The sequence below is a fragment of the Struthio camelus genome, chromosome 8 (assembly GCF_040807025.1).
Source record: "Struthio camelus isolate bStrCam1 chromosome 8, bStrCam1.hap1, whole genome shotgun sequence".
Lineage (NCBI taxonomy): Eukaryota > Metazoa > Chordata > Aves > Struthioniformes > Struthionidae > Struthio > Struthio camelus.
In genome coordinates, this window is record NC_090949.1 from 21,311,545 (window position 1) to 21,334,209 (window position 22,665).

Consider the following 22,665-nt stretch of genomic DNA (forward strand, 5'->3'; position numbering starts at 1 on the left):
TGACTGCAATTGTTTCCTATTTCTTATTACAAGCAGCTATGTTCGCACAGTCATTTTCAGGAATTGTAAAAGCTTGATCCAGGCAATTGTCACTGGTTCAATGAATCATATACAAAAAAATGCATTTTTAGTTTATGGAGAAAGCGGTAGAGTTGCCTTCCAGATGTCATGCGCTAGACAACTTACATGCACGGCTGACTTCAAAGGTGAAGATACTGACTGGATTTTTTATGTCATTAAACCCATTAGGCATTTTCTCACATTGGCTTCATGTACATTTTCTCCCTGCCTGTGCTGAATGAGCCTGTTTATTTTGATCAGCATCACAGCAGACAGGCTGCTTGCCTTAATTCACAAAGGGGAAAGAAGGGTCTCAAAAGAGGCAAACTGAAAAAGAAGGCTTTTCTAGCACGCTGCAGATCGGGCATTGATTTCCTCTGAAGCTTGAGGATGCCCGTGTCAGCATAGCTGCCTCGGAGAGCAGAGGAAGCCGCAGAGGGAGGGGGAGATGGTCAGTCAGTGCCGTAGTAATCCAGTCCAGCTGTTCGCTTTCCTTGCTCAATGACCATTGCAGAGCTTTAGAAGAGGAAGCTATTTATGCATCTAATGAAATGCTTCTTCTGGAAAAATATAATCACTTTAAATTATCAGCTTGCAATTACAGGTTGTGTAATTTTAAGAAGAATTTTCAGCTTTATTACTCAACTTGAGAAAAGAAAGAAAATTATATCCATGAAGGATGGTCACAAAACATCTTTAAAACTGTCCTGTTTTTAAAACATGTAGATTCTGGTGAAGGTGCTGATGATGTAATTTTTTGGACAGCTTAGAAAAAAAAGGCTGTAATTGTTTTGCCCTCAATTGTTATTTTTTCATTCCAGGCAGAGAATTTTTTGTGGGTCTGTCTAAGCGGACAAATCAACGTGGAGCAGAAATTCTGGCTGACACGTTTAAGGTTTGTAGATTCATTTATGTCACAAGAAATATAAGCTATGATCCACTGAACCAGTTTAAAAATTATACTGGCCAAGATGTTTGGTAACAAGAACTTGAAGTCATACTCTGAGGTGCTTTATTTTGGACTTAGTTTAAAAAAAAAAAAAAAAAAAGACCAAGTTACTGAAAAGGTTTGAGCATCCTTTTTGGTTTGAGCAAGTGACAGATGCTAAAGCTGGATCTGAAATGTAAAGTCGTTACATAAGAGTAACTTGGATAGTGGGAGGCTATTGTTATCTGAGGGCATATCAGCACTTGAGTTTTAGATTTAGGAAACTTAACAATATATAGCAACATATTCTTATTGCTGGTCCCTGGAGAGTTTTTATGTACATAGTGTTTAATTACACATTTTAATGTATTTCTTTACAGTTGCAACATTAGTAATATTTGAAACATGTTCTGGATTTTACTCCAGTGCACAAGACAAGACAAGCTGGTCCAGAGGGGTATGTCATACTTAAACAGTTGACACTGTGCCCTGGGATATGTTGCTATTGTTAATTTGCAGAGAGTAAAATTAATTATGGAATGTCACAATGTAATTACGGAACTAGGACAATTTAAAAATGTTTATAGCAGCCATTGTTTGCTTCCATACAGGATTATGCTGTCTCCACAGTCCCTGTTCACGATTCTTTGCATCTGAAGAGTTTTTGCAGCATGGCTGGACCAAACCTGATTGCTATCGGATCAAGTGAAGCTGCACAGAAAGCTCTCAAGGTAAAGTGCATAAGAAAATCTCCTAAACAACAAATGTTGTTTTTGTCTCTGCTCAAGGATGCTGGAATTTTAAAATACAGATTAATGAAAGAGGAAGTCATTTCATCTCAGGGATTCCTGTATGTGAAAACTGTAAAGAATGTTAATACCAGGCAAGTGAACAGTGATGTTCATTTGGTTCTAGCTACCTACAGTAATTTATAAAATGGATTATATGAGTTACTACTTACAGTTTTGATGACTAAGAAGGCGATAATGTGAGGTCAGAGCAGTAGGAGATGTTCACTTCAGACATTGACATGAACAGGAGAGGAGATGTGATGGCTTTTAAAAATTCCAGAGGCTTGGAGGCCTGTAGCTAGTGGTGTCTTCCCCGGGTCAGTCCTGAGTCCAGTCTTGTTCAATGTATTCATCGATGACCTGGAGGAAGGGACAGAGTGCACCCTCAGCGAGTTTGCTGATGATACTAAACTGGGGGGAGTGGCTGACGCACCAGAAGGCTGCGCTGCCATTTAGAGGGACCTGGACAGGCTGGAGAGTTGTGCGGAGAGGAACCTCCTGAAGTTCAACAAAGGCAAGTGCAGGGTCCTGCACCTGGGGAGGAATAACCCCATGCAGCAGGACAGGCTGGGGGTTGACCTGCTGGAAAGTAGCTCTGCCGAGAAGGACCTGGGAGTCCTGGTGGGCAACAAGTTAAGCATGAGGCAGCAATGTGCCCTTGTGGCCAAGAAGGCCAATGGTCTCCTGGGGTGCATTAGGCAGAGTGTTGCCAGCAGGTGGAGGGAGGTGATCCTTCCCCTCTGCTCAGCCCTGGTGAGGCCTCACCTGGAGTACTGTGTCCAGTTCTGGGCTCCCCAGGACAAGAGAGACATGGCACTCCTGGAGAGAGTCCAGCGGAGGGCTACTAGGATGATTAGAGGGCTGGAGCATCTCTCCTCTGAAGAAAGGCTGCGAGAGCTGGGCCTGTTTAGCCTGGAGAAGAGAAGGCTGAGAGGCGATCTCATCAACGTGTACAAGTATCTGAAGGGAGGGTGTCAAGAGGATGAGGCCAGCCTCTTCTCCGTGGTGCCCAGCAATAGGACAAGAGGCAACGGGCACATACTGAAACATGGTAAACTCTGTCTGAACGTGAGGAAAAACTTCTTTCCTGTGAGGGTGACGGAGCACTGGAACAGGTTGCCCAGAGAGGTAGTGGAGTCTCCTTCCCTGGAGATATTCAAAACCCGCCTGGACACGATCCTGTGCAATGTGCTCTAGGTGACCCTGCTTGAGCAGGGGGGTTGGACTAGATGATCTCCAGAGGTCCCTTCCAACCTCGGCCATTCTGTGATTCCTAGAAAAGTAAAAGGCTTGGCGCACAGGGAGAGGAATCTGATCTGTGCTGCAAGGATGACCTGTATCTGCATTTTACAGTATAGACTTTATGGATAAAATTAGTAAATAACGCAGGCATAGAGTCCAGGACTCCCATTCCCTCCCTCCTCCATCACGTGGCTGCAAAGTTAAGTTCCTTTCTGTTTGCTCTTTTTTCTTTCTGGTCCCATGTATTGCCCTTAACAGCATGGCCTCAACAGAGAGGAGGGAGAATTGTTTCATCCGAGCCTTGCTGTTAATCTGAATCTCCAAACATTTTCCTTCAGAGTGGGAGCCATGGGTTTGGCCCTGGGGCTAAGAGGCCTCTTGACTCCAGTCCACTCTGTGTCGGCTGACTTTCTAACCAGTAAGCTACTGCGCAGCAGGTAGCCGCTATACTACTGCCATAAAGGGAAATGTTTATTGCTGCTGTGGCTTGCACTCAGCTCAGTGGCCTTCCTGTGTGCTGGGTGTATTCAGAGTAAACCTACCAAATTAAGTTCTTTGCAGTTTAGGCACCGAAGCACCTAGGGCCATGAATCGCCTCACAGCCATAGGTAATGAGACAGCTCACCCCAGAGGTCGGCATCTCAGCAGATGCACAGCTGTGAGCACTGATGCTTTGCACCAGAAGCTTTGGCTGGGGCAGCAAAACAGCAAAGTGCCACTGAGACTTTTCCTGAAGTGAATCTTGAGGAAGTTTGTCCTCCTGACAAATAAGGACCTACCATCCTGCACTCTTTGTTTTGAGACACAGGTAAGTCAGGCTGTGTCTGAAAGTGTTACAGCTAAGTGTCTTATGCGTTTTTATCAGGACTTGCCCTCAAAGGTTAAACCAAAATTGTCTTGTTCAGTGGTGGCAGCAAGTTGCAAATTTTCAGATTATACTGATTCTTTTGCAGGTAAATAAAACAATGACAGAGCTGGGCAGAGAATTGTTTTTTTCTTTTTTTATCTTGTGACAGTTCAAGATTTGAAATGTCACTCCCCAGCTAAGGTAAAATCAACATTTCACGTGTGCTCAGCATCTCCCCTGCTGGACACAAGATGAATCAGGGAGAAAGGGGAAGCGGCTGTGGGAGACGTGCAGCCTGGCGGCACCGCAGAGCCTGGGCGGCACCTGCTGAGCTCGGGGAGGAGGGGACGGTCCCTGGCCTCCACCGCGCCTTGGCCTGCATTTAAGGTGCTCGTTTGGCTGAACAAGCCGCAGAAGTTCCACTCGTCTTAGAAATCACTGCGCGAAGCTCTCAGAGTACGTTCCTAGCCGCAGCTGCCCTGTGTTCGCCCCTGGGAAATTTATTGCAAATGGGTTTGGTTGAAAAGGTCTGATGTTCCCGATGTTTGTAGGATTGATTTAGTCTGGGATGGAAAGTGTCACGTGTCCTTCCCTGTGAAATATGTGCTCTCCCAAATATTCAGGCTCAAACTGGAGATGCATTGTGAGCAGCAGCCTGATGGCGTTTGCAGATATGCAGACAGGCCTACACTTTTATCGCGTGTTTATAAACATGAGCAAAATGCAAGTACAGTACTGCTCGCTCGGAGCTGCAATTTGAACTTGAGCCAGCGCTAATCTGAGAACTCCCTCGTATGATTAAAGCCTTTTGCACAGCTCGGCTAATCATGTTGCAGTGCATCAATTTAGCGATTGTAGCCCAAATTATTTTTCTGGATAAGCTGATTAAAAGATGTTGGTAACTTGCTGTCAAGTAAATACCAGCTTTAATGAAGGTACAGTGAAACGCAGATACACTTTGAAGAGAAAATTACAATTAACGAGGTAATCTGGCAGTGCTTGGTGATTGGTGGATAGTTTTTTTTAAAGAAAGAAAACAGCTGTGTCTGTCTTCAGTAGATTTCAGTGTATTGCTTTGCATCAGAGGTTTCACAGCACATTTATGTTCGGGTAACAGTCATACACGTATTTGCTTACACGCTATAAGTTGAGGTTAGAAACTTAAGCCCTTAGAGCAGCGGTTCTGAGGCCGAAGCAACGCGCCCCTCTCACGCTCCTGCTCGCCGGAAGCTGAGAGGTTAAATCAGGCAATCGCATAGAAGGGGGAGCAGAATACGAGGCTCCCAGGAGCGTATTTCTTGCTCTGTGTGTTGGATCAAAAGCCGCTCTAACCTTGGGGAACTTGTAGCTCTTCCTCCAAGAGGCGGAACGCTAAATCTCTTCAGAGAAATGCTTTGAAAACAAATGAATAAATAGAGCATCTGTCTCAGAAACGACAGCGTTGGTAGTGCTGTTTGTCGCTAGGTTTGTCTAGCTTTTGAATCCTAGCTTTTTTGACCTGAGTGATTTTTATATTTGTTCACTTACCTCTGGGGAAAGGCATTTTGGTCTGTAATAAACAATCTTGTAGAAGAAAAATTGCAGTAGGGTCTTTATGAGGTACTGATACTTGGAAGCAAAAGCTGCTCTCTGAATTTTACCAAATTGACTGAGCTCTAGCAATGCTGCGTAGCCTGTCAGCTGCTCCTCTTGTTATCCATCTTGGGTCGGTAGCAGTACTGTCCCCTGAGCTCCCACTAAGCCATTTGCCTGCAACAGTCCAGAATGCTACATTTTGGTTTGATGGTTTGTTGTTTTAAACATCTTCTTTGTTGTTGCTGTTTTTCATATCTGCTCTGGAAATCCAATCCTACAAGCGAGGCAATTAAGCTGCTTTGAGCACCCATGGTAGTTCAGCTGCTTTCATTTTGTAGTATGTCTTGTTAGGCAATAAGTGAACTGTGTCGTTCTATGCTAATGTTTTATGTCTGAAATTGTGTTTCTTTTCTAGTAACAATCTTGTTTGAAAGACAGCAGTTTTTCCTGGTTGTTCTTAATATTGGAGCTCACGTGTTCCATACGATTCTAAAGGGATAGAAAAAAAAATTGTATCTGATGCTCAAATGTAACAGTATGATGGATTGTGGGTTTCGTGCTGTCTATGTAATGTAAATGCTGCAAGTGAACTATAAATTGACTGCACAAAGTTTAGGATTACAGAACATAGGCTAGAAGCAGATAGGAAATCAGATGTGGCGTTTTGACCATGAAATTCTCTTCAGGCTCTGGCAAATACAGAATATTTATTTGGGCTGCAGCTGAAAAATGACACTCCAGGAAAACTGAGTGAAAAAAGAAAGACAAATTAACTACATAAACTGCTGTTGCCTGTAGTGGATATCGCAGCTGAAACTTTAACTTCCCTCTGCTGTTTTCAGCGTGCGTTTATGTCCACCTCGCAGTTAACCCCGTTCATAATTCCGTAATGGAATATTTGCCGTAGCTGTTGAGTGGATAAAGCCTAGGATTATTTTTTCTGTTCACTCAGGGAGGCCAGGATTTCCTCCAAACATGTCACCTTTGGGATCTGATCCTGTGTTGTTGGAGGCAGTGAACTTTATGCGGGCGCACCCAGGCCTGCGCCGGCGTAGGGAGGGGACTGGTTCCAGCAAATGTCGCTGCCCTGTGTTTTCTGCATCAAGGGCCACAGCCGTGGATCTGGCTGAGACGGCAGATGAACAGGAGCTGGACCGTGACGTAATCCAGTTGACGTTTCAGTAGCAAAGGCAAGTGCTAAGCAAGATGATGATGGGAACAGCGATACAGTTAGTATCGGTTATGAAACTTTCTCGCTAAAATCCGGAAAAGCCTGTGTTTGTGTCCTTTGGATATTTGTGTTGACTGGTGAAGTATAAACACCCTGAAATATCCTCCTCTCACTGTAGAGTACAAATAGCCTCTGCTCTCCAAGGTGAGTGAGGACTTGACCAGAGGCTACGGATGATAGACAGAGTTCTCAGTTAAGAAACTTGTCTGATGTCAAACCCTTCTGTGTCATCCTTTGAATGACTTGGTAGCAATCCCGTAGGATTTTAGAGCTATACATGTTGTTCCCAGTTTTGGCAACCTCAAATGTTCTCTTGCAAGCAGTATGTTTTTTATTTGTAGCAAATGCTTGCTAATCAAGTTGTTCTCTCATCCACTGGGAAACGAGGTTGTCCTTTGGGTAGGCTCTGATGTTAGGCACTCTCTCGAGCATTAACCCCAGGGTTTCCTCATAGGACTGCTAACGAAATCTTAGGTGCCAAGCCAGCTGACCCCATTGCTCGCTAGGGTAATGTGGGGTGCACAGTGCCCAGCGATTGCTGGCTGATCTCAGAAGAGAGAGGGTATGGAAGAAAGGTCTGGTAGCTGGAAACCTGGCACGGTCCAAGGGCTGAGGACTGCGACACGGAGAGCACCGATGCCGTGGCACGGTCTGAGCTGAGTCTGCGCGGCTGACTGTATCTGGGGCATTCTCTCTAGGATCTGGGAATAAATGAATAAATTTTAGTTTCAAGTGAACTATCTGGATTTTTACCAGGGAGTAGCTTATTCCTCCTACCGGCAGTTCTCAGCCTCAGCATACCCCGAGGAATGGGTGCGAATTAAACAGGGTAGCCTGTGAACGTGGCCAGCTGGCTCCGCTGCGGACTGCCTTGCTAGGTGGAGCTGAGACAGCAGTGCATTTCGTGCAGCTGAACTTGTAACCGTTCCTTTCCTCCGGACAGACCTGCCCTAAAGGGGCTCCGAGCGGCGGTGACATCTGTGTTTCAGAGCTCGCTCTAGGTGTCCAGGACTCTGACTTCATTAGTCTGTGAGATTTCATTATGGTCTGGAATGCGCTGGAATATATATAGTAGTGGAATAGTATGACTTCAGCAAATACTTTTCTCTTTTTTTCCCCCTTCAGTGAAAGATACCGAAGACATTATTGCTTTGCCTGGACCTTGACTCTCCCATTCAGTATCTTCTGATGGGAGTGGACCTGTTCATTCAGCTCCTAAATTATTCCACGGAAGGCGCTGTTACAAATGCAGCTCAGTACACTGTTTTGACAAAGGTCAAGGGAGGCTTATCAAAACCCTATCTTAAGGAAAAAATAGAAAGAAGTCTCTTTGGGGCAGCTGGGCCTTTGGCCTGTATCCAAACCCACGATCAGAGCAGTACTTTCAGAGACTTAGGAGCAAGAAGTTGCCATAGGATTGGCAGCGTCACCCCCATTCCTGTGATTTAATGCCTTTTGTTCTTACTATGTCTTGCATAGCTGAAGTCTCTGTGGAGCGCTAGCTTTAAAAAGCAGAATACTGTTTTCCTCCACTAGAGTGGGGTGATAGTGCCAGCATAAAAGCTAAGGGAATTCCTAGCTCTATACCACAAAAGCAACTTCAGAATAAGCACCTAAGTGAAAACTTCATCTATCCTGTGTTCTTACAGAGCAGCCCGTACCCCCTGGGCTGTATGAAAAGGCTCATCTAAATCTGTTCTTCCTACCCTCTGTATAGCGTCTTTCTTTTCTAGTAATACAGAAGTTTGCATGAAAGCATTATCTCTTATTCCTTAAGAATCCATCATTTGTGCCTCTGCTTATTCCCTGCATGAAGTCATAATCCTCTGTTTACGATATCACAATGGGTTGCTATGGAAATTATTACTAATATTAATAACCCAAAGAGGATGACTTCAGGTAGGGAATTAGCAGAAAATGCAGATGAATGCTGACGTTTGCGTAATGCAGAACCAAAGAAAGAGGTTAGTGAAATGCAGAGAACAATTGACAGCTTGCTCCCAAATATAAATTTTTAAAAATTCCATGAGGCATTTGCTGCTCTCAACCTTTCAGATAGGAAAATTAGTCAATTTATAAAATTCTGTACACTTTCCCTTAGCTCATAGTTGTTTGCTCTGGGTCAGATCCTATGAGATATTGCGTACTTTTAGCTCCTCCTCATTTTCCATTACTTTATGAGTTAGGGGTGTACAGCATCTCAGAGGACACAGGTCCTCACTGAGTACATGGTACTTTAAAAAGGCAGCTAGTTGTGGGGTTTATTTTTTTTTTTCTAATGAAGAGTTATATGTTGTATTAAACTTACTACGTGCAGCTGAGCATCAGTGGTGTTCAGTTTGCCTATAAGCAGCAGAATCTAGTCTTTTGGGAAGATACAGACTTAAAAGGGTAGCAATTAATTTATAGAATAAAACTGTTGTATTAGGTTTTTTCTTTGTAAAGACAAGAAAAATGTCCCTGTAAATACATATTTGTCATCAGCAGTAAGGCTGTCAGCCACAGGAGTTGGGACAAAGGCTGACTGAGGAGATGCAGTTTCGATTTGCCTAAATGGGGACTCATGTTTCTATTCCTTTGCTGCTTTTTTTTATTTCTTTGATTATTCTCTCCTGTTCCAGAAGAGAAGATGTTCGTCCTCTAGACTGCTTGACTGAAGGCAACACCCAGCATAAGCTGCTTCCTAGCAGCAGGCCTTGGGCGAAGCTGACAGGCAGTAACAGCATGGCTGTAACGCAAGGTGGTTCAGAGGGGCAGAGCAGCACCGGCGTGCTGCCAAGCAGCACGGCTGTATGCGCTTACCTCTGCAGGGATGCAAAAGGTGTCCCCAGCCAGGAAAAGCCAAGGAATGCAGCGGCACAGAGATTTTCAGAAGAACTTTGCATTCTGGAAAACATGACTGGGAGGGGAGGGGAGAAGAAGCCCCAAAGCCCAGCTGTTGAGAACAGAAGGCAATAGATGGAAGTTAAAGTAACAATTCTGGCTGTGTACGGCCTAAGACGTTGGCATATTGAGCATGGCAGACTGAGGGCGGCGTGCTCTAGAATAGGTCCCCAGGCAGTTGTAGAATACGGCTGTTCTATTGTACACGTGGGATCCTGTCTTTGCATCCATAACATTTTTATTTTATTTTATCTTATTTTATTTTATTGTATTTTATATCTCTAGGAGATGTTTCTGTGCCTGACAAGAAAGCTTAGATCATTTCTACTGTGATTTATGCTGCTCAGAGTGGCTGACTTGGCCCCTTCCTATTGAGTCGATGCTGCTGTCCTCTCTCCTGCCTGTCCATGTTGCTGGGATGACACTCCTGATAGGTCCTGGCATTCAAGCAAGAACTCTGTTTGTTTCCAGCTCTGCTCTTCTGTCCCCTCTGGGCAGCCTGGGCAGCTTTTGGTCACTGTTCTCACTGCTGCGTTTCAGGGAAACTAAATACTGTTGAGTAACATGGTTTGTACAGCAGGCTGACTTCTGTGGCCAGGCGCATAACACCGTGGCATCTCTCTCCAGCGCGCTCTCTCTGTCCTGCGCTCTCTTGCGCCAAACCCTAAGGCTGCTGCTTTCTCTTCCTAGTGTCAATTGTTAATTCAAACTTGAAAAAGTGCAGAGGGAACTTAAGATACAGAGATCAGGCAATAAAACACTGAACAAAATTCAGTGTATATGGATGTAAAGTGATGTGCCGGAGGGAGGGAGAGAATGACAACGTGAACTTCACATATGAAATAGCGTGTTCTGACCGATCATTACCATGGAAATAGGATCCGAGGCTTGTTGAAATTGTCAGTTCAGTAGTGGCCAGAAAAGCAAATGTGTATCATCATTATGATCCATTATGCCACAGCAAAAAGCTGTGATGCACCTGCATGCTGGCTGGTGCATGCACTTTGCATGCCTGATCCTTTCATTGCAAAAAAGATAGAGTAGAAGTGGAAAGTTTCAGAAAAGGGCATGAAAGAGTACCCAGAACAGCTTGCCAAAGGAGACAAACTAAGCAAGCTGTGTTCACTTTCATATTGAAGAAGAGCATTCACTGTATGTTTGGCTCTGCAGTTGGATATAGTAAGGTATATCCAAGGTGCATTTGTAGGCATGATGTTTTTGGTAGCTCTATGTCCTGTACAAATCTCTATGTGAATAGGTGACAGATGTCAGCAGGACTCGGACTAGGGCCTTCCTCATGGATGGGGAAAATCTTTAACTAGGCTTGGCCTGCTTTAAAAGTACATGTGGTCATCTTATAGCTCTATTAATGATAATAGGCCCTAAACACATACGCATTTTTCCTTCATGCATAATGCTGCTTCATATTTAGGATTATTTAGCTTGTCCATTACCTCAGTTGTCTGAGGACACACTATAAAAAACTATAGCCAGCTTAAAATGCTTTTCTATGTGAATGACTTCAACGTAAGGAAAGCATGACTAAGGGCTGAGAGAATGTGCAGAAAATTACCCTCTTCAGGCTGAAGAAAATTCCCAGAAAAACTAAGCATGCGGGAAATGCCTGGCTGTTAACATAGCTGGTCATACAATGTTTGTGGGCAGAAAGCCAACCGTGCACAAACTCATTGTGAGTGCTATCGTCTTGGTAAACTTGTCGCTTCCAAAAAATGTTTGTTTTATTTTTTTTTTTTTTTGGGGGGGGGGGAGAAACACATCTGATAGAAAATACAATCAAAAACCTTGCTTTTATCTCTTTCTCTGCCCTAGTCCTATCTGACCAGGCACATGTGCTCAATGAGTTTACATAATGGGAATATGGAAAACACCATGGATCTTTAAAACAACCAGATTAAGTGGTATCGATGTATTTTTGCTGCATTTACAGTCTCTTTATGGGGTGGGTTTAGGGTGTCATTGCCTATACTTTTTCTCAGAAGAGTGTTTTTGGAAATTTTCCTTCAACATGCAGGCATAGTTATAAGAGGGACCGACGCTTGCAGATGTGATTTGCCTCTTACCTTAAAAGCCGTGGAAGAGAGTACTGGTATCGTCAAACCTCCAGTTACCAACAAGTGATTTCTTGCAGCGTTCGAGCTAACTGAAATCCCATTCCCACTGGCACAGCTGTGCGCTCAAACTCTTGCTTGCTTATCTCGTTTTCCACTCATTTTTTTCTCTTCATTTGTTTCTGAATTATTTCAGTCACAACTTCTGTGCTTTTTAATCTGAAAACAATCATTCTAACATGCCCTTGAAAACAATCCTTATAATATGCCCTTGATAACAATCCCTCTGACATGCCCTCTGCATCATCTCTCGGGCTTCCTGAGGCTGGTGTGTTCCCCGGCTGGCACAGACAGGGCCTTGCCGCTCGTTCTTTGTTTTTGCTCACTATTGATATGCCTGTGCGGATCATTTCGCAGAATGAAAGAATAGGGGAAGAGCCTATACCCTTCTGTTTAAGAATTCATTTGTAATTTCGTGAGGAAATGTTTCCTGGTGAATCATGATGCATTCCTGGTAAATGAACTGTTTCTACAGAAAACCTACAATAATAGCAGGATTCTGTTACCAAAAAGGACTGAAGAAAGCACAACTGTTTGGGACCTGAGTGAAATACAGGCAGTGGCCTTTCCTCTACTGATACCTGTATTTCTGTGCAGTTTTAACCAAACATATGTTTCCTTAATCATGACTTAAAAGCTTACCTAGGGAAGACAAGAGAAGCTGCTGGTGAGGATGACTCTGCTGACGCTCGTTCTGCTGGGTGCGACACCCGGTACTAAATGTTTGCAGCATCAAAGAGAGCTTAAAAAAAATAGATCGTGACTACACAATAGAAACAAGCCAAGTTTGTAAATAGAGAAGTTCGACATCATGAGTGCTATAATAAAAGTACATCTGGTGAAGTAAAGGTGCTGGGATTTTTCCCTCGCAAAACCCATTAACCTTTTATAGAGGTAGATGTGACCTTGAAAATTCAAAAGAGTTTCATAACTCGTGAAGAAACAAGAAATGACAATCTGATAACACTTTCTCAGGAATGCCTGGCATTCTTCATTGCGAGTTTCTTGTTCTCTGCGGGATGTGGGTGACTCAGGCTGCAATCTGCAAAATATACCCAGACCTATAAAGGAGCTATCGCAGGGGTGTGCAAGTGTGAGTTGCTTTATTACTTTGCAATACGTTGTAGCTCCTCTCTATAATTCAGTTCCGTACAGTATTGCTCATAAATGAGTAGTGGTACAAATGACCTTACAAATAATTTAAAGATAAACTTAACTGTGCCTAAGATCAAATTCTGCTCTCTGCTATGTGATGTAAATCTGTGGGGTTTATACCAGTTCATCTGCAAAGGGAATTTAGTCTAAGCATTTTGTTAAAAGAATATTAGTGTATTTTTAACACAATACTACTGTGTTTTCAGCGGAGAAAAACTTTTTTCCTTCTATTTGCATCTTTGCAATATATGTGAAAACATAAGAGGGTTAGGAGTAAAAACGAAGCACTTAAATTTGCCTAGGTTTTTAGGTAAGGCCAAAGTTTTGGATTTTGAGCTTTGTTCACTTCTACATTATTCTAGCTATCTGTCAGAGGGAAGCTGATGTAAAGCTGGAATGATACAGTGGGGAGTCAGGCTTCTTGTCTCCAGGCTTTTTCCATCCTTAGTAAAAAGTTGGGCCTAATCCAACACTTGGGATCTCAGGGGTCTCATATGGTGAGAGTCTCTGTCTCTGGAATTCCAGCCAGGATCCGAATTTGTGTACGAGTCCTGTATTTATAAACTAAACTTCTGAAAACCGCCAGCTCTGCTGTTCAGACAAGGTTATTGTGCCGTCCCCTTGGGAAGGGGGATTAGCTGCGCCAGGCCTCCTCCCTGCCCAGCACAGGTGCTCGGTGAAAGAGCAACTGCTCGGGAAAGAGAAAGGGGTCCTCGGAAAGAATGAAGAATGGGCTGATATCCAGGCTGGGAACTGTTCCTGTCCTGTTTATGCTAATTCACTCTCATTTTATAAACAGTGAGCGACGGCTGCTTTTTCCAAAGGTGCTGAGCACCTCTAATTCCCTTCGGTGTGAGCAGGAGTTTTGCATATTCAATATGCGTTCCTTAAGGAAAAGACCCCTGCTAGCTGTGTTTCTTGGGACAGAAATGCAGAAAGACCCTGCTTAATCCTGCCACTTACAGGAACCGTCTTGCAAAAGTTTTCTACTGCTCACTTCAGTTAGGGCTAGTAGACTCTTCCTTGAAGGACAGACATAAAAAGAGATCTCCTTACTTGCTGCATAGCACAATGGCTCCTGGCTGACTCGGAAATCATAATTAGCTGGTTTTCCAAGGTTTCTGTTCTCACATTTGTTTGGGACTGCTAATGCATTTGGTCTGAACGGCTGCACATTGTGCATCTCTACAGACCATGCAACAGATGAGCGACCACCGCTACGACAAGCTGACAGTGCCTGATGACGCCGCAGCAAACTGCATCTACTTAAACATACCAAGCAAAGGGCACGTCCTGCTGCACCGAGCCCCCGAGGAGTATCCCGAAAGTGCAAAGGTAGGGGATGGTTTCTGAACTGCGCTGCTTGCTGGGAGACCTTCAGCATCCCAGCCTCTCCTGGAAGTCAGCAGGAATTGAAATTCAGTGCTTTCCCGAATGGGGCTGTTGTATGCTGTAATGGAAATACCAGCTGGCAAAAGCACCAGCTTTGGAAAAGTGGGAGGCCTGGGCTCTATTTTCATCTCCGCTACTGACTTAATTAATTTGTCTCTTGTGCCTCTGGTGCTTCTTCTACATAACTGGAAGTAATAACAGTTCCCCTCACTGCAGCAGTGATGTCTGTGAATCCTTTGAGAGCCATAGCCAGGAGGCCACATGTACTGGAAAATGTTAGTGTTGGTGATAAATAATGAGGCACCTTAGCACCCGCTGATAAATCCATGCTTATTCATTCCATAAATACTTAGAGTAAAGGGAAAATAGAAGCATAAATGTAATGATTTCTCTTTCATTTTATTTCTTACACAGGTTTTTGAAAAACTGAAGGACCACATGCTGATCCCAATAGCCAACACAGAACTGGAGAAAGTAGACGGGGCACTCACCTGTTGCTCTGTGCTTATTAACAAATCTTCAGAATTATGAGTTTACAGAGTCCCTCCCTTGTAACTGGCAATAATGTTACATACAAGGTAGACGAATCTGTATCCACACTTTTATTGTTTTTATTGACAATCTACTGTACCACTGTGCTACTAACCCTTGTTTACAAATTTTTTTGTTTTGTGTGTTTTTATGATGTCCTTGCAGATGGTATTTAAGGTGGGTGTACGCTTTTGCTGGGGGCACATTCACTCTGAAGTATGTTAGTCCCATGGGCTAGCAGAAGACAGTTACAGTGGCTAACCCCTAGCTTTAGTGATTTAACATATTCTGTGTGAAAATTGTATGAAAACCAACTAATGCAAAGAAGTTCAAGCAGCTCTGTTGTCTTTACACTGTTTTTTCTTCTCCTTCTGTCTTTTCTCTCTTGCTTCTTTCTCTGCATCTTTTTTCCATTCCTCAGTCTTTCTTCTCTGTTTCTCTCTTTCAGTGATGCAAGGTATCAGTAGGGACTGAAGAAAATTCAGTGAGATTGTGAACTTGGTATCTCATGTGGCAGGGAAGCTTTCCTTACGCTGGCTGGAGCAGTGCGTGGCAGGCTGTGCTCAGCATCTTGGCCATATCACATTGCCACTGCTGGGCAGATTGTGGCTCGGATCGGGTTCAGACCTGAGACAGCAACTTAGGAGAAAGCTTTCTCCTTCAGGCACGTTCAAGGGCAATATTTGCCTGGGAAACCTGAATGACAGGAAAAGAGGTAGTAGGGCAGCCACACCAGATAAGTCCTACAAGTTCAGGGCCCTGTTTGCTGCTGATGCTGTGTCTTGCAATTGAGTGAGAACAGAAGAGGAGCGTTTTAAAAGGCCAGATCGTAGGGAGCATGTAGACCACCAAAATGAAAGACCAAAGTGCTTTTGGAAAAGTTAAAGTCCACAAGTTATCTAAGAATGTGCGTTTTTTTTAATCTCTCTGTGTGAACTTTCATTTCAGTCTCTCTGTTGTTGTTTTCTCCTCTTTTGGGGGCCACGTACTAGCAAAATTCAAAGGAAAAGGGTGATAGAACCAGTTGAAGGACAGTTATTCCTGGATTATGCTCATGAATGAGGGAAGCCATTGTTGTCTGAAAGATTGGCGTGTGTATTTTATCTGCCCTTGGGCCAGTTTTCCTTGGAACAATGACCATCTTATTTTTTTTGATTGCATGAATATTTACTGTGGTATTCAGTTAAAACAAATATATTTGTTTTGTAGCAAATTCCACAACATCCTTATCCACTGACTCACACATTTTTTTTCACCGCAGTAACATGAAGTATACCCCATTGTATTCATATGATTCTTGTTAAATCATTTGTAAACTAAGGATGGAGAAATTCCCAAACAGAAGCAGTAGTGGGAACTCTCCAGAGGCTGACGAATAGTCTGAACATTTTATCAACTTCCTAGGCATCTCCCCCACCTTTCCTGAACCACTTTTGGCGTGCTGCTAAGGTACAGTAGGAAGTGAGCAGGGGAGCTCTGTCAATATGGCCTGTAGGAGAGCAAGCAGCGTGAACTGAGGGCACGCTACAACATCCTTTGGAAATCTGCATGCTTTTTTACGCAGTCATAGGGGAGGAAACGCAAGCACTTATATTCACAAACTTCCTCTGCACTCTCGGTGTAGCAGCGTAAACACATCTCACCTCAGCAGCTAATGTGGAGCAAAGGAAGTTCATACGTCCTGGCAGCTACCGGGATACATCAAATGCCCTCTGAATGCATTGTGTCCTGTGACGACAGGAGGTATCAATGACGAGAATAAAAAGTATGTGAAAAGAGAGCATGTCCCAAAGGAAGTCTCTAGCCAGCCAGACAGCAAGGTGCAGGTTTTAGGGCTGCGTGCCATTCCCAAGGATTCGCCTCACGTTTCCCTTTGGCTCCTCCGTTGCCACGTGCCATCGTTTCAGCATGATTTGCATGGTCAAGCTCTAAGGTTGGAAACGTTGTAGTGGGGAATCTCCTTTCCCTCCTTCCCTTGGCTTTTTTTAAACATCTGATAAAGCTTCTTGCATTTTAGAATCCCTTGATATTAAACAAAGAAGATTCTGTGCCAAAAAGTAACCCTGTAGTATTTAACCATGACCATCTAGAGGCAAGCTACATCCTTTTAAAAACATATGTAGCTGTGGGAGCTGTTGTGTAAAGCGGAGCAGAATCTGTTGTCGCCTGTCTGTGGGCCTGGCCACGCCTCGCCCTGTCCGCGGGCTGCAGTCCCTCTCCCTCGTCTCGCCAGGAGCCAGAGCATCCCACTGTAGCACTGTGCCATCGTTAGGCTCTAGGATTTCTGTTCGGTTTGTCTCCAACTTTCTGTTGTGGGTTTTTTTTTTTTTATCTGCTCTCACCTTTCACTGTTTCTCTCTTCCTCAGGCTGTGGTTTCGAGTTTATTGCATGATAAGCACTTCCCTCTTTTAAAAAATCCCCCAAATTTTCCTTCCGTTGTCTCAGTTCTTCTGTTCCTTCAGTTTCCTTTTTCTGCACTCCTGTCTCTTCCCCTCACAGCTCACTCCAAAGTATCCCAACCCTTAACAGGCTGTCCTACATTTCCTCCCTCCTTGAGCAGATGCCAGGGGACCACTTTTACTCTGAGAAACTTTTTGAGCAAGAGGAATAACTATCAACAGGAACTGTGTACCTAGAGGGTGACTCCTCTTTGTTAGGCTTGCTCCATTCATTCGTGGTGGACACTGTTGTTATCTTGTGTCCCTGAAAGAATGGGTGATGAGGGATTCCCCCCAGGTCCCTCAAGGGAGGGAGAGTTAGTGCAAGAGGATGTCCTCGCTGAGGAGGGGAAGATTGGATCTCAGAGCTGCAAAGCATCTCACTTTCCAGAGAGGTTGCTCTTTCACCAATTGCCGTTTAGATTTCCTTGCTTTCAAGGCTGCATTTTAGTCTACAGAAAGAGCAGGAGAGTGGCTGAGGCACCTGAATTCCTTCAAGTAATGATTTTAAGACGTATTCAAACTGTCTAACTTCAGGCATATAATCATGCTTGCTTTGTCTCCATTGGTTTGATAGGTGTCATAGGCTCCTGACAGAGATGCTCTGAATTACATCTTAGTCCAAGGCCAAAAGTCATCTAAGCTGTTTAGTGGGATTGCTTTCCTCTCTCTGCTTTTCACTTTATTATGGCATTATAAAGCAACAAAATTAAGAGCACTTCAGTTTGTGCATTTGCAGTATGGTACTAAGAACCAAAATCATGCCAAATGCTTGCTGTTCTTGCTACTTGGTCGTTTTTCTGTTGCCCGTCTGAAGAATTCAATTGTGAGAACGTTTCTGCTGTAACACAGAATGCATTTAATGGGCATCCTGTACATCTTGTCACTAGAACATTTTTCAGATGCCTAGTGTAAATCATCATCCTTGACTAATATGGTAAAATCCCAAACCAAAAAAGGAGATGAGACACTGCACACTAATAGGCAGCCCACATGAAATATTTGATAACAACTGTCAGACTGTATGACATAGCAGGGCACTATACAAGATCTTGTGGTTAATAGCTCAGCAATGGGATTCGAATTACTCGTCACTGGTTTGTTTGGTCTAGTTTTTTTTTCAAGCAAGCAGTTTAACTCAGATCAAATGAAAGAGCTACTATGCTTATTATAGATCTTTCACGGATGTTGTTATCTGTTACTTACTATGAGTCCAGGAAAAGGTTGTGATATGTGGGTTTCCCTCTTCAACAGAATGTGAATACAGTGTGTGTGTGTCTCTCTCTCTCTGCAATGAAAATGTGAATGCATAGTTGTACCTTACAGATAAACTTGAATTCTTCCATTTCTGCATTATTGTCTTTCCTTGCAAATATACTTTTTTCCAGTCTTAAATAGATGCCACTGTATGGAGCTATTCTCTGAATTTTTGAGTGATTTCCATGAGATAGGTACAGAGCTCCTATGCACACCGTGTCCAATTTTAAAAATAAAAATTCAGTGAAATGCAGAACAATGAATCTGCTTTTTCTGTTTGTTCACAGCAAGTTGGGAATGAAATATGAAAAAAATGGCTTTTGATTTCATTCAGCTTATTAAACACTAGATCAATGAAGTCAGAGCTAAATTACTTTGGTAGAAAAACTCAAAATTCAATTTGTTTGGGGAAAATAATTTGCTATTTAAGATTCTCTGTTTTTATTAATAAGGAAGCTGAAAAGATAAGACTTAGAAGGGTAGTGTTTATTAAGTGATTGTGAACGCAGTATCGTTGGATCTCACTTGCATTTTCAGAAAAGTTTTAACTGGACGTATGATGTAACTTGTATAGAGTTGCATGTGAATTGTGTTAGTCACTGTTTTACGTTGTATTGTTCTGCAGTGCACAAATATGACTACTGAAAACAAAAGTGTTAGATTTCATTAAACTTAAAATCTTGTTACAGTATATAGTTGCCCACTTTTTGTGCCAAAAACATCAATACATTCCATAATCTATTCTAATAGAGGTTTGCACTTTGATTTTTTGTGACTCTTGCAGTTTCAATACTATATATCCCCATCACAAAGGAATAAAGTGTCAGTTGTACTGTGGACTGTGTAGTTTTGCCTCTTATTTTGAAACCAAAAGCACGTGTATTTGATTTTGTATTGTTTCATGCTGTTTTTTTTTTTTATTGTGAAGCTTATAACATGCCTAGAAATAAAGCCGACAATAGACACTTGTGCTAAAACCTTTAAACCTTTTAAAAGAAATCTTGGCTCTTCAAAAACAAATCATGATTTTGGGCTTACATTTAAGATAATGTCTATAGAAGAGGCATTGCCATAGTGTTCTAGATACGATGGCTGTGATTTTATTTTGTTACTGTCCAAGGTAACTACATGTTATTGTAGTATAATATTTTCTCCGTAGTCCACTGTATTTAGTGCAGGTTACACAAGGTGAAACTGCAAAGGTTTAGTGGCACGACCACTGGGCTGAATTTCTTCACAAAGCTCCTGTGTCATCTCCTCTTCATCTGAGATGTCTAGAGAGTTGACTACATTATGGACATCACACAGTGGATAACAGGGCAGATGGCTGCATGTTTTATATTTAAATCGTCCTTGTGTGCTATAAGTAGCGTATATGGCTGGTCTCTGCCTGTACCACTGTGCTCTAACATGGGTAGACTATGATTTGAGAATTAATCACAGCGGGAGACAATGCAGTTACTCTGGGCTGCGTGGACCATGTAAGTGCTCATAGGTGTTCAGTGCCACCTTGTGGCAATCGAAGTTTTAATTAGTCAAGGCCTCAGTATTGTCACTTCAACTTTGTATTTAAGAAAATCCAACTACTGTACTGTAGCAAAAGAATTGTATCACGTCCAGACTGTACAACCTCTAATGTGGATACATTTAGCTTGGTGCAATTACTTAATATTATAACCAGCACCATATATAAGCATCGTTGTATAACCACATCTACAGGGGAGAGTTGATAGCAATTTACTTAAATTTGTTTCTAAGTGACAGGAATTAAAAATAACACAAAAGCTACAGAAAAATATTCCCATTTGCCACATTAAGAAGCTCCGCTCAAAGAATATAGAAACATGCAAAAGCATGAAAATCATTTAAAAAGAAGTGCCCGTTGAGAAATTCAGCTGTAGACTATTACTGTAGCCAGCACAAACTTTCTGTGCTGGGTATACAAGTTCACGCTCCACTGTAAATGCAGTCTGCCAAAAAGCATCAGTCATAACCTCCCGCAGGTGCCAGGCAGGGGCTGTGGCTTGAGCAAGGGCTTGTCCCAGGGCCACCCTGACCTGCGCATGAGAAGGGGGCGAAGGGCCAGAGCTGGCACCACACCCCTGCAGGACAGGATTGGGGGGGGGGAGGGGGGAACACGGCTGGTCCTGAGCACCAAGGTGGGGAGAAAGCCTGGAGCTGGTCACAATACAGAAAGGTCCACTGACCGCTTCTCACCAGCTGCGACAGCGTTATGACGTTTTCTGGGATCGATAGGGTGGAAGACGTGTCCTTGAGCAGCGCTCGTTTGTAAGCAGTATCTGAAATTTCACAAGCATAGTCGGGGTGGTGATTACATGTATACGTGCTCATATAACCAAGGCAGTGTCCAAAATCTTCCCAGCTCCCTTGAAAGAAATTCTCTGTAATGCACTCCTAAGACTCCCTTCTTGAAACTGAACTGATCCTGACCTCCTGAAATGAATTTCACACTGACAGTAGTCGTCTTCCAGCTGCCTGGACCATTAATTCCTGTCAGGAGTTACTGGCAGTAAACCTGCTAAAATGCAGTCTATTCTTGTATTCGCTACCAGATGCCCTTTTCTCTGATTCCTGAAGTTCATTCCTTGCAGTTTGTCTCATACACGGCTCAGGAATCCAGGAGTCTAGCTCTCCAGACATCACATGGCTTTGAACTGCACCTCGGTCACTGGGCAAGGTTATTTTTAAATATTCTAAATCCAGAATGTGCGGTAGCTATTTTTATCAAAAGTATTATACGGAGCCAGCAAAATCTGCACCAGCATTCACCTTGACGAGGAGGAGCTGGAAGTCACTGGGGTTAATGAACATGAATGGGAGTCAGGAGCTGGGGACATGCCTGGCTCTGTCCCAAAGGCGTCAGCTGGCCACGATGAGCTCGCTGGACACTTCAGAGGCGCTGAAACCCGGCCACGTAGTTGGGTGCCTAACACAGATTAAGGAGTATCAATTTAGGCACTGGGACTTGAAAAGTACCGCCATGCCCTTCAGCTCACTGGAAAGGAAATACAAAGTAAATATTTGTTTACATCATATTTGAGATGTTTAATCCTCAAATACACAAGACAGCTTTGGGATCCTCAAATGTGCTAGAGCAAAAAAAGGGTTCCTGGGTGCACGTAACAACGCTGCAAGACTGGGGCTGTAGCAGGGGTTGGTGCCAGGCTGCGACCAGGCAGGGCTGCCAGCGGGCAGCGAGGGGGCGGCCGGTGGCGAGGCCCTTCCACGGGTAGACATGTCCTTTGCAGCAGCAGCAGGGAGCGGAGCTTGGTGATGGTTTCTGATAGCCACTTTGCAGCCTGGCTGTGGTTTTAACAGCCAAGTCAACGGAAATCAGCATTGTCTCCAGGTTAACAATGGTGACTGAAGTGTCCTGGGCAGGGCACTTTAGTGTCTGCTGAAAAGTTGGAAAAGCAAGCACTGTGAAATAGGTACCGTGACAGTTAATATCTGAAGTATGATCCCACTAAAAAGGCATACCCTGGAAAAGGACTTTTGCAAGACGTTTGCAAAACCAGTTTTCCCTTAATAACAGCAAGAGCTACTACTGATTGTTTCTCCTCCTTATACGTGTTAATGTTTAACTACCAGTTTTAAGACCTCAGCGATAGCCTTTGTTTTGCTTTCGACAAGCTGAGAGATCGTTTACTCCTCAGGCTTCGCCCTGGGCGGGCTTTAAGCGCTCGGCTGCGGCGCCGCCGCCGCCCCGTCGCTGGGAGCCGCCGCGGCGAGGGCGGAGCAGCCCCGCGGGCGCGGAGCGGCGCCGCCGCGGCCTCCCCGTGGCGTCCTGGCACCCTCTAGCGACGACTTTCTTTCTTTCTGGCTAAACGAGCAGCAGCCGCTCCCAATCTTTGCATTTAAAGCTCTACTGTACCTGCTGGTATGTACGTAACGTCTAGCACCCAAAGCAGAAGCGTCCTTCAGTTATTTTGTTAGAAGCTAATTAATCATTAGAGATTTTTTTTTCCCAACAAATGAAAATTATTTCTTATGTCTCTCTCAACATTTCTTGCTTTGCTTTCCCATTTCTTCCTACTTCTATGCTCTTGTCAGTACCCGTGCTTCCTTTTATGCTTCTTCTACGAATTATTTTCTTTTCAGAAAATATTTTCTTCCCTCTTCAAAGGTATTTTCTAATCGAATCGCCTCTCATTTAATTTTCCATGCTCTCTCTCACTGTCTCT

The 22,665-nt window shown here is 43.6% G+C and overlaps 1 protein-coding gene across 3 annotated transcripts in view; it reads left to right on the top strand.

Annotated features, from left to right (window-relative positions):
* The window catches only part of DDAH1 (dimethylarginine dimethylaminohydrolase 1), a 106,082-nt gene extending 86,785 nt beyond the window's left edge, over nt 1-19,297 (top strand). For all 3 annotated transcript variants that reach the window (XM_068952623.1, XM_068952622.1, XM_009673207.2), the window contains 4 exons: nt 882-955; nt 1,600-1,719; nt 14,033-14,176; nt 14,648-19,297. In XM_068952623.1, coding sequence (XP_068808724.1) covers nt 882-955; nt 1,600-1,719; nt 14,033-14,176; nt 14,648-14,764 — 455 coding nt within the window. In that variant the 3' untranslated portion in view covers nt 14,765-19,297. The remainder of the gene's footprint in view (nt 1-881; nt 956-1,599; nt 1,720-14,032; nt 14,177-14,647) is intronic.
* The last annotated feature ends 3,368 nt before the right edge of the window (nt 19,298-22,665 follow it).